Here is a 12512-nt window from a genome sequence, read left to right on the forward strand (position 1 = left end):
CATTTACAGGAGCAGGCGGGTCCTATCAACCTCCCTTGATTTCGCTCCTCAACAACACGGTCTTTTTTAAAGTTCCGTAGACGATGAGAGAAAGGGGGTTGTGAGGAAACGGAAAATAGGGACAGTTTGAATGTCTTTGATGCTCGTGGGGCATAAAGAGAATCAAAATAAGAGACGAAGGGGTATATCTGGGATATTTTGTATCATATTAACCGTTTCCTGGTGTTTTAATACGGGTAGGCAATAGCTAGCGCCATCAGGCTAACGGTGTTAGCAGCTAGCGATCAACCAAACGACAAAGGAAATATAGCCAGTAAATCCACATTTCCATAACGATAGCTTTTATACGCTTTGCTTATTCGGACTGGGGCCTTATTTTTTGACCAATCACCAAAATAGCAGAAAACGGCAGACTCGACGTGTTTGAATAAACCCGAGAAAAACCCACTAAGATGGCGGAGCCGGACAAATTAAACATTGACTCCATAATACAGCGTCTCCTGGAAGGTGAGCGCTTCTCTGCACAGCTTTTAATTATTAACTGTGGCTCTGAAATGAAATGCGTAAAACCCAAAAATTCGTGTATATGTCTGTTTGTATTGCATATGTGTCGTATTATAGAATAATTGTAAGCATATTTGTGTCCCGAGAAAAAGCCGGGGGAAGTGGAGCGAATTAGCAGTTGCTAGCCAACCAGTCTAAAGTAATTTACTAAAACTCTGCCCGGGAGTTTTATAGCCATAATCTCATAGCTATCATTGCAAAAACCGATATAGCTGACAACTGCATGTTCTCTTTTTTCTTTTCTTTTCTTATTCTCATTATTTTTAAGGTTGTGAGCGGAAATTCTGCCAGTCTTTCATGTAATACGTTACTTGTGTGCTTAAAGTGACTCACATTTCTGTCTCTGTCCAGTTCACATTTGCTGCTTGGTCACCTTTCATTTTAGCAGGGGAAGACCTGTGTCTAATTAAGGTCGGCAGCAGTAGGATTACTCTGACTAATGAGGATGTAGTTAGTGCAGGTGCAGAACCAAGTGATCTTCACAATAGTGGCCCTCAAAACATGGCATAACCCGTGGAAGCTGAGGAGAGGATGGATTTATACATTTACGTTGTCTTTGCATAAAAAGGGTTTCGTGATTTGCAGTTAATCTTCACTGTAAATGCTTAATTCTTAGATGGGATTTCCAGAGAGTCCTGCTTGTTGTATTGTAGATGATGATTACTGGGTTTGGTTTTATTGCCTATTTAGTGACCTAATTGGAAAGATTTAATTGCATAGTCCTGTAAACATGGTCGATCCAGGCTCATTTGCAGAGTAATATCATTTTAGATGGTCGTTAATGTTCTTCAGGAAGAGACATTGTTCTGTAATATAATTTACAGTTCAAAGTTGATTTCTACGAAGTGGAAGTATACTATTTGTAGATATAAATATGAAATATACTGAACAGTTTTTTTTATTTTTATAACTGCTTCAGGTTTGGAAGAAGTATATAGCCTCATAAGACATTGGAAACAATTTTTTTTTGACGTTGTCCCTTTAGTTGTACTAGAAATGTCTTTTTTACTTAATGTTTGCTGATGCCTACTGAGGGTAAACATTGCGAAGCTTAGCACAGGTTTATCAAATATCTGAATCCTATCAAGCATGTGTGCGGCATAACATGATTACTTTAGGTCTTCCAAACTATGTACCATTTCTCCAGCCGTTTCTGTAGCAAAGGAAGTTGTGCATAAGGTCATAAGCATTGTAGTTTCTGACAAATTTATCATTCATAACTTTTTTTTTTTTTTTTTTTTTTACAAATCTCCACCTCTTGTGAATTGTTTTACTAAATATTTTCTCATACTTTAATCCATTTCTCCAAATTACACGTTTTTACAAATTTTGGGTGGGCCTGATGTGGTGTGAGGTCTGATGCTGGTGGGGCAGTTGAGCTGCTGGATAGAATTTAGGCTTTATTTACTTGGCAAGAAACTGAATGTCTTTTTCACAGTATTTTGTCCTTTGTGAGAAAAGGGAAAGAAACACAATTTAAACGGTCACAAAGACCTACAAAGAAAACAGATTTCCACATACACTGGACCTTTTACCTTTTGGCATTAGGTCCTGTTGGCTGCATGGCTGTGTAAACACATTTTTCTTTCTGCAAATTGCAGTAAAAAATTCAATAAACAAGCCTGATATACTAGTTGTATTTAAATCTCCTTATGTAATCCTGCTGTCCTTTTTTCCCCTTAGAGCTTGATGCCTCTGTCCAAAGTCCTGGTTCTCCCGAGGATCTTATGTTTATTTGATAGTTGCTCTTTAAATTACACAGATATCAATATTGCTTAAACAGATTGCTTATTTTGTCTTTGGTTTTTAGGTTGGGGAACAAGTGCCTTGCTCTGACCTTGCAGGGAGGGTCAGTGTTTGTATGCAGGCACACACGCAAGTGCAGTACGGTGAACGAATCAGAATCTGAGTGTTGTCCTATGTACCAAAGTTTTCTTGTGTACATGGGTTACTGTGCCTGTACGTTGGAAATAATTACAAGAAGTTGCATAACTTAATCCTCTCTTTTAATGAACACAGCGGTGCCTCTTCTGACAGGCAGTACCCTTTTTTCTTTTTTTTTTCGGATTCCAACACTTGTTCTGTGGAATGTTCAGAGATTCCAGCTTTTAAGTCTAGATGCTTTCGGTTCATGCTGTTCTGTACTGCCGCACTGTTGTGCATGGAGCCTCATGGCCAAACAACAGAAAATCAATTGTACTGATTACAGATGGCATGAAGGAAACTTTTTGCACCTTTTTTTTTTCTTTCTCTCTTCTCTTGGGGCTGGTTGCTGTTATCTAAATGGTATATAAATGGTAGCATCTGCTATCATTTGTTGATCTGTTGAGGTGTCACATAAATAAGTTGTTTTCCTCTTCTCAGATTGTCCCTCTATCTCATTGCCTTCATTGGATTTAAGTGTGGAGGGTATCACCTCTGAGAACCTGACGCGTTTGAGGCAGAACACATGGATGTCCGTGTGACGAGCACGTGCGAACCGATTAAGTGCTGGTCTGGCATGACATTTCATGTGTTTCCCCATAGCATGACACTGCTAGATGCACACTTTTAGTTAAATTTGATTGATTGCCTTGTTGTTCTCTGCACTGCTTTCTCATTGATAAGAATACTAACACACCTACTAGCTACAGCTCGAGAGGTTTATTTGATTGTTTGTCAACCAAGTACACCCCCATTTTTGTGGGCGGTTGAACTGTTCTTTGCAGTACCTTTTATTTATACTTATTTATGAAATGTAGCACACGTAACTTTGCACACCTACTGGTTATCGTTTGAGAGGTTTATTTGTTTGTTTGTCATAGGTCCACCCTCTCCCTTGTGTTGGGTTTAAGCTCTGTGATGCTTATTGGCCCCATGACTAACTTTAGAGCAAGTGGTGTTAGGGCATTAGCCGGCCTTAATCTGGGTTTAAAGTGACGAGCGGCAGGATCCTATTTATACCCCCTTTTCACTGACTGAGCCGATGGGCTTCCGGTCACTGTCCAGGCCCTGCCTGAGACCTTAAAGGCCTTCTTTCAGGTGACCCCAGCTAACTGTTAGACTGGTGTGCGTCATCTGATTTGTTTGTTAAAAAGTCTTCTATTAACACAAAGCTGTGGTATTGAACGTCACTTATCAGTTACCAAAAAATGCGAAGTGGTGGTTCCACAATATGGAAGTCAAATTCAGTTTATTGTCTTTGCTCTATAGGGCAAGGCAGAAAGTGAAATGTAGCTTCCCAGGTGACTTGGATGCAAACATAGACTGTTCGTGACAGCGCAGTAGCAACCGAACAATTCTCCATTATCATCAGTGTGCACAAACAATAAACCTGAGGCAAGATAAATATAGAGCTCATCTACAAATAAGCAGCAGGGTATGGATGTCAAACACACTAGTTGATTCAGCACTATGTACAGATTAAAATAAAGGAAAAGTAACAATACTTTCCCTCAACATTTGCAATACACAATTCAAGTCTTTCTGGAGGATTAAAAGTATCAAATAGATTCAGCGCTTGAGTGCCATTACATGCAGATTTGCTTGCATGCAGGTGTAATACAGTTACACTACCATTAAAAAATGGTGAGTTTCTGAAAATGTTTTTGAAAATGAAAAAATCTTGCTACAGTTTTAATTTTTAATGGATAGAAAGTTTAAATTAAGCATTATTAATGTCTTTACTATTGCATTTGGCCAATTTAATGCATCCTTGCTGAGTTAAAGTGTGAATTTCTTTAACTGACCCCAAACTTGAATGGTAGTTTACATGCATGAATGGGGAAAAGACATAACTTGATAAGTTCCTGCCTTGGTGGATGCCTAACCCTATTACTATTTGGGTATTAAAACTTGATATAGAGAATTATGATGAAGTAAGTGAATGCTGAATGCATGTATTTTTCACTGTGAAGGATTGTGCTGTAAATGTCTTTAAATGAGGATTCAGGTTGGATGAACATTGAGTCAGCCAGCTGCTTCTCTCTGTAGACCTTCACATCACTTGAGACATCATCTGTGCTGCTGATTTAAATTGATAGAGATGGCTGGATGCAGCATTTGTCCTGCACCATGAAACTAGTTTGGCAGTCGCATTGGTCAAGTAGTTTGATGTCATAATTTTTTTTTTTCCGAAATTGACTATTTGTGTCCTTGGTTAATCTGTGAGAAACCTCATGCTTTAAGCATTTATTTAGAGGTGTAGGCTGGTTGGATTGATTTTGTGAATGTGCACAAATAAGCCATCTTTCAAATGCATAACTGCCTGATTATGTGATTCGCCAGGATACGCTCAGTACTATTATTCTTGCCTGAAGCCAGTTATGTGAAATGTATATTTGAAACCAAGCAACTGCTTGAATACAACTGTGGGGCTGCCTCAGGGTCTCTTATCTTTCCTTTCCGAACATCCCGTACACGTATATGACACTTCTGATGTATGGCCAGTGTGACCCCGGAGATGTCATTTACAGCCCTGTCCAAAGAGCCTGCAATATTTCTCCTCTCCAGATACATCCTGTGCTCTTTCTTTCATCCGCTGCTGCCAGCTAAGCCCCTGAACAGCGTGTCATGCAGCTAGTCTAAAAGGGCACGTTTGAATACTACCGCAGGTCTGCGTTCTGTGAGATGACAGTCTGTTTAGAGCCTGCAAGTCTTCTCTGTCACAGAGCAGCAGCAAATCATGTTGGAGCTCAACTTTTTTTTAAGTGACTCCAAGGATAAGTACAGAATCTGTTGACCTATGTTTTGTTGGTCATGAGTATTTGTTTCTGTCTGAAGTTCAGTTGCACATCATCTTCAAAACTGTTCAGACATTACTCAGAGGAGAGCTCTTTAAACTGTATTGTGGTTGTTAAAAGCCATATGTGCGGCTGTTGTGTTCGTGTGCATTTGACGACATGCTAATGAATGCTTAAACAAACCTGCTAAATTCTGTACATGCCTTTTGCAGAATCAAATGCGGTTTGCGTGCATGCTTGAGCCGAGACACATGATGTAGAGTTTGTGTACTGATGTGCGTCACTGGTCTGCACAGCCCATCATTTCAGAGAGCCTCTTGAGTCGAGTTTATCATCCTCGAGATCTTCCTCCTAGTTTTCAAAGCACTTATTGGGTATAATCTGGCACATTTGCTTTTTTTGTTTGGCTGGTTTCCTGCTTTTCTCATTTTGTCCCTTCTGCTTGTTTGTGTTGTTCCAGTTAAAGGCTCCAGGCCAGGCAAGAACGTACAGCTGACCGAGGGCGAGATCCGTGGCCTCTGTCTCAAATCTCGGGAAATTTTCCTCAGCCAGCCAATTCTGCTGGAGCTGGAAGCACCGCTCAAGATCTGCGGTGAGTATGTTTGTCCTACAGGCCTCCCCCCTAAATAAAAACCTGGAAGAAAAGGGTATTCATGTCCTAATTTGTGCATTTTCCTGTATTAAACAAAATAGTTCTGGTGTCTCTGCAGGCGACGTTCATGGTCAGTACTATGACCTCCTTCGTCTCTTCGAGTACGGCGGCTTTCCTCCTGAGAGCAACTATTTGTTCCTGGGGGACTATGTGGACCGAGGGAAACAGTCTCTAGAGACCATCTGCCTCCTGTTGGCATACAAAGTCAAATATCCTGAAAACTTCTTCCTGCTGCGTGGCAACCATGAGTGCGCCTCTATCAACCGTATATATGGCTTCTATGATGAGTGTGAGTAGAATTACATTACCACTAATGACACCTCTCCGTATACACATTACATAGTTTTAAATGCTAAGAGGCAGGTTTTTCCCATCTCTTCAGGTAAGCGACGATATAACATTAAGCTGTGGAAGACTTTCACAGACTGTTTCAACTGTTTACCTGTGGCTGCCATCGTAGACGAGAAGATCTTCTGTTGCCATGGAGGTAAGAGTGCAGGCAGAGGTCTTTCGTCCCCATAGCAATTTTAATGTTCTGTCCTTACTCCTCTATTGACTTTGCAGTTTGCCTGGAGAAGTTAAAATATAGCTGTTCATAGCCATATCACCGGGAGACCATAACGTTTGGTTCATTTGATTGGCACAAACTCAGGGGACTTACTAAATGGGTTTAGCATACGCTTCATTTGAACTGCAGACGTGGGAGTAATCTACTCTGGAAATGAACTGTAATTGTAACCAAAATAAAAAAATAAATCCGTCATCACGTCTTTAAAATGATTGCTCTGCTTAGCAACTGAAATGATGTAAATATGGACCACTGTAAACATAAAAGGCCATATGGAGTGCTCGCATAAAGATGCTGATGTTATGTTTTATGACTTCAAGCTGCTTAAATGTGAGGTGTTTGTCATGAATGCATTATGTGGGGGAAACGGCAGACAACCAGCATTTCCTGCGAAGCTCATATACCACAGCCGCATCAGACGAAATCATATTTTAGTTTTGAATGTGCAGTCTCATTTGAATTGAGTTGCCTTTACTGTCTGCACTCAAAAAACAAAAGCAGGAAATGTATTGTGATTAGTCTGATTCACCAAAAAAATCTAGCTTTTTTTTTTTTTTTTTGGAACTCTGCAGACAACATTAAGACATTAAATGTATCTTTCTCACTTATGCTGATGAAAGTCTTAATAACAAATTTCTGTTTACAGATTTAATGCCTTTTCTTGTGGTGTTTTGCAGCCCACTGCGTCTGGATGCTTCTTGGCAAATTATATTTAAGTTGCTCCCTAGAAATGCACTTTGAAACCTAATGAATAGTTTTCTGCTCCAGGCCTCTCTCCAGACCTGCAGTCAATGGAGCAGGTGCGGCGCGTCATGAGGCCCACGGACGTACCTGACCAGGGGCTGCTGTGTGACCTGCTTTGGGCCGACCCAGACAAAGACGTGCTGGGTTGGGGAGAGAATGACCGTGGCGTGTCCTTCACCTTCGGTGCTGATGTGGTGGCCAAATTCCTTCACAAACACGACATGGACCTAATATGCAGGGCACATCAGGTTAGTTTATGCTCTTCAGTGGTACGGATGTTTCCATAAAGCATTGCAGCATTAAAAGACTCTACAAAATGTGACCTTATCATCTTGTGCAGGTGGTGGAGGACGGTTATGAGTTTTTCGCGAAGAGACAGTTAGTCACCCTGTTCTCTGCTCCTAACTACTGTGGCGAGTTTGATAACGCCGGGGCCATGATGAGTGTAGATGAGACACTCATGTGTTCCTTCCAGGTAAGAGAAGAAGTGCGGTCATTTTCCTCCCTCTCTTTTGCCTTTACCTGATTACAAGGCTTTCCAGTTTCTCTGGAAATGCATCAAGTATACTTGCGTGTAATAGGTCTGGCCAACTTCCTCTGTAGTTTTGCATTAGATCATCTTTTGAAGGTTGTTCTCTACAGTGACTCTGTTCTGTTTCAAAAAGGTAGTGCATTACCAAAAGATGCTTTTTACTCTCAGTACAAAGCTAAGGAAGCTTGGGTCATTAATCATGCTGCTATGTAAGGTACTTCATTCTAAATGTGCAGTAACATTTCACAGCTCTGTCTGTTGTCAGTGGTGTAACAAGGTTTTTAATCAATTTAGTTCTGTCATTTCAGGAAAATCTTTACTTTATATTGTTAATTCTAAATTATAATGTCACAGACCAACATGACCTATTAAATTGTTTGTGGGGAAATAATTGAGGTATTTCTCTTGAATACATTTTGAAATAATTGGATTTTGTCTGTGAAAATTAGCCAAACAATAGTACTACAATACACTGTAGTAAAATCACTGGGGGAAAAAGTGCCAGTTCCAAGTGTGTGTGTGTATGTATATATGTATGTATGTGTGTGTATATATATATATATATATAAATATATAAATATATATATATATATATATATATATATATAAATATATAAATAAATATAAAAATATAAATATAAATTTTTGGTAACCCGTAAACCTTTATATATATAATGCATTAAAAGACACATGAATTATGCCTTGTAATGTACTTTATAATGCATTGTACAATCTCGCGTATAATTGTTACCACAGTTAATTCATTATAACACGTATCAATACACAATTTCAATTATTTATGACAAGATAATTGTATACCCTTTAATAGTCCTTTTATAATGCAGTGCACACAGAGCTTTGGTAAATTATTACCATTTTTTTTGTGACAAATCAGTTAATTTTTAAATGATCCAATTCTATAATGTGTTAATGGGGTAAAAAAAATACCCACTATTTGTTTATTGGATTTAAGGACAACTTTTCTGGATCTGGATTTCAGATTTTCAGCTGTTTCGCATTAGCATATGTTGCTGCCAGTTGTGCGTCAAGTGCCTCGGGTTGAGTGTCCTTAGTAGGCAGCTTCCTATGTAGGCAGCTCAGTATTGCTAATGTTAAACTGTCTTGAAATAAGTCCAGCACAGAGTTGTTGCCTATATAGTGTTTTTAAAATGGTCACTTGTGAGGTTCCATGTCCGCTGGGTTGATCTCTGTGTAAGTAGCTCAGTTGGATTTGAAACGGAGCTTCTGCATTGCTCACAGTATGTATTGAAGTGCTCTCTCTCTGTCTCTCTGTGGGCGGACATGTCTATATTTGGAAGTGCGTTTGCTGTTGTGCGCCATTGCTTACTCTCGTCCTCTGTCTTTCTCTCAGATCCTTAAGCCAGCCGATAAGAAGCTGTACTACGGTGGAGGAGGTGGAATGGGATCAGGGCGTCCAGTGACCCCGCCGCGAAATTCAGCCAAGGGTGGAAAAGCCAAGAAATAACACCCGCTGGATGGCCCCTCCACCCCGCCCCCCCAACGTCCTTTCTTCCGAAATTCCCTGTTCTGACCCCACTCTTTCTCTACCTCCCTTCTTTCTTTCCGTCTCCAAACGGCTGTAAAGCAAAACAGTACCCAGGGTTGAAGAGTACCTTTCTTCTCTCTCTCTCTTTCTCTTTGAATTTTTTTCCTCTTGTAACTTTACAAAATGTGTTTATATATGAGACCACATGTGAGCGGCGGTTATGTTTGTTATGCTCTTCGTGTTTGTTTTTCCACCCATCCTTCCCTCCCCCTCCACCACTCATTGCCCCCATCTCTCCACCTGTCTCTCTGTCAGGGAGCCTGTGACGGAGCCTCCGTGTAAACGCCCCCCAGCCAGGCTCTGGGGAAGATCGAGACAGACAGAGGGGTCAAAGGGGGGTGGGTCGAGAGGTGAGGGTCAAGCCCCCTCACTGTTTTGTGTCCCTGCGTTGTTTCAAACACAGAACTTGCACATCCTGCATTAGTTAGAGAGCCAATCTGAGTGAAATATGATGCATGTACACACACACACACACATGCAGGGAGAATGGATGTGCAGAGAAAGCGTGAGGTAGAGAGAGACTGTCACAGGTGCATCATTTCCATATAGAGGTCCAATGATTTAAAACACAATCATGTTGGAACTTTTTACTTTTTTGTAGATGGATCACAACAAAAAGCTTTGAAATTCTTTGCTTACTATGTGTGTTTTTTTTAGTGTCTTTTTTGGAAGACAATTATCAATAAAGAGAACTTTATTTAAAGTTGTCATCCTGTACTATCTATCTTGCTGTGTCCAGTTTGCCCAAGATACGACTCTCTTCCTCAGGTGTTTACTGTTGTCTTGTTCTTGGTTTCGTTCTCTATTTTGACTGAAGAGGACTGAATGTAGTCTTTCAGGGTTGACCAAAGTTGACATTTGCTGAGAGAGACTGAGGTTGTGCACCTAATCATTTTCTGTTTGTCTCCAGCTTGCGTGATGTGTGTGCTTCCTCTCAACTCAGTCTCCTCCCCTTTGCTCCAGTTCTTCTTTCCATTAACCTTTTTAATTACTTAAACATGATTACTCTTATCTGTCCTATTGGTCTGTCTGTTCTTCTTTTCTTCCTCCACCCTTTACTAGTAAGCATTATCTTGGTTTTTAATGTTGGGCGTCGCACCCAGCTCCAGATCTTGCTTTGCCAGCTCAACTTGTCCCTTTCCTCTAGAGACCTGTTGTCCTTTTCATTCCCCTCCCTCCATTTCAAAAGTGTTTTGAATTGCCAGGCAGGATTTAAAGTTTGATCCATTTAAATCTCAGAGGAGCTGCTACTGTAATTAGTATTTAAGCATTCTTCTGCTTGCCACACAAACGCCGACCTCTGCTGCCAGCAGATGGCGCATTTCACACAACTCTGAGTCAATATTACACTTTAATGTGTTTGTAAGGTATAAGAATACTGCAAAGCAATACACTAGTGTCCTCTGCTGGCTCAAAGACACTGAGTTCTTGTAGTGCCCTGCTTTATGTTCTGAGATGAATATTTGTAAGGCGAAGTAGTGATATCCAAAATGGTTTAAATCAAGCAGGTCATCCTTTAATTTTTGTAGCTTAAGTGTATTTTAAAATTTCTGAAAAATATCATATTTAGTATTCTATATGGTGACCTAGCTTTTGAGGAGGGGAAAGCTTAACTATGCTTTAAATGTTTAGAAAGACATCCCATAATTGAGGTCTTCAGATCAAGGTGTGTCTGTCTTTGTTGACGTAACATTTCTGGTCAAGTATAGGAGACTAGCACTGACCAATCAAACTGATACGTGTAGTGATTGCATTCCTACATGCTTCTATTGCTTTCTTGCATCAGAACTACTTGTATACAGAACATAATGCTGGCAACAAAACATGAGACATCTAAGCCATTGCTCATCTGGCATCTGATTTTCAGTCTCAAAGTCTATCATAAATGCCATAATATAATCATATCACTCTTTTCTGATAGATCTTGTATTTGTTTTGCGGGGATTTTAAACTGCGTATGTGTGCAATTAAAAAAAAAAAGGCAAAAAGTTGATGTATTTCATTTAGTTGATGGCCTTTCTATTATCTCTGATCTCAACAAGGCTATATTTGTGCAAATAATTGCTTTACAGCAACACTGAGATTAAGACTTTATTAGTAGTAGAGTTGTTGCTTATTAATATATAATTGTACTTTTATTTGTTTTACTGACAGAGAGCAGGCTATTTAGATGATGTGATTTTCTTCCTGTCTCTTATAAAGCAATCAGGGATGTTTTTCCTTAATGCACTGTAGTATATTATTTCAACTGTATCATAATGAGAAACAAACCAATTGGGGGTTTCAAAAATGATTTTAAGATTTTATTTTTCCAGTGCCATTTGATTTCCAACGATAAATCCTGTTTCTCAGCTACTGGAAACAAAAAATAAAAATGTATTTGTACTGGTTGTTTCAATATTTATTCAGAATTGAGGGTATTCAGAACTGGGTATCTTATTGTTTTGTAAGAAAGATTTTTCCAATATTGAGAAGGGTGTCTTTCAGTAAACAATGTTTGATGAATTGAAGAGATGACATCTTATTTCAGATGGTATAGTGTATAGATTATAAATAGTAAAATCAATCATATCTGAAAATTATTAGATTAAAACATCACCTACACAGAAGCATAGTTTCCAGGCCTGTTAAAACCCATGGGGAAGGTTTTGGAAGAGTATGTTTTTATAGTTTATTCCTACATTGGCAAAAATGATCAGAAATTCTAATTAGGGTATTTAAGGTTTTCCATCTGAAATATTTTAACTGAAAACTGGAACTCAGATAACACATACAAAAGATTTAAATCTATCCTTACTGCTTCTAAACAAAGTTCAATGCAACAAACAGAACAACTATATTTAAATATTACATACAAAAGTCAAAAGAACGCACTGAGAGTAATGAATATTTAAACATCTACTGTGCATAATCAGAAAATCTTAATCCCATCAAACACGCATTATGCCTAACAAACAGCCTGCTATTATATATTGCATAACTCCAGGAGGTCAACAGGACACGGCGAAAGAGAAGAGGCGGGGAGCGGGCTTCTTCCTCGGCCGCTGATTAGTAGAAGGGCGAGGTAGTTCCTATATCTGCATTCCCATTTGCCAATCTCGACGCCGTGTAACTTAGCCAGCCAATAGAGTGAGAGAAATGACGCCGAGCTCCCTGTCACTCAT

At 39.5% G+C, this 12512-nt stretch overlaps 1 protein-coding gene across 1 annotated transcript; it reads left to right on the forward strand.

Annotated features, from left to right (window-relative positions):
- Positions 1-31: 31 nt before the first annotated feature.
- On the forward strand, positions 32-10051 carry LOC127953668 (serine/threonine-protein phosphatase alpha-2 isoform). The gene is made up of 7 exons (XM_052552930.1): positions 32-507; positions 5746-5877; positions 5996-6226; positions 6320-6424; positions 7274-7497; positions 7590-7724; positions 9154-10051. Exons 1-7 carry the CDS (start codon positions 453-455, stop codon positions 9265-9267), a joined length of 996 nt encoding a protein of 331 aa, XP_052408890.1. The 5' UTR covers positions 32-452; the 3' UTR covers positions 9268-10051.
- Positions 10052-12512: the final 2461 nt, after the last annotated feature.

Source organism: Carassius gibelio, chromosome B3 (assembly GCF_023724105.1).
Source record: "Carassius gibelio isolate Cgi1373 ecotype wild population from Czech Republic chromosome B3, carGib1.2-hapl.c, whole genome shotgun sequence".
Lineage (NCBI taxonomy): Eukaryota > Metazoa > Chordata > Actinopteri > Cypriniformes > Cyprinidae > Carassius > Carassius gibelio.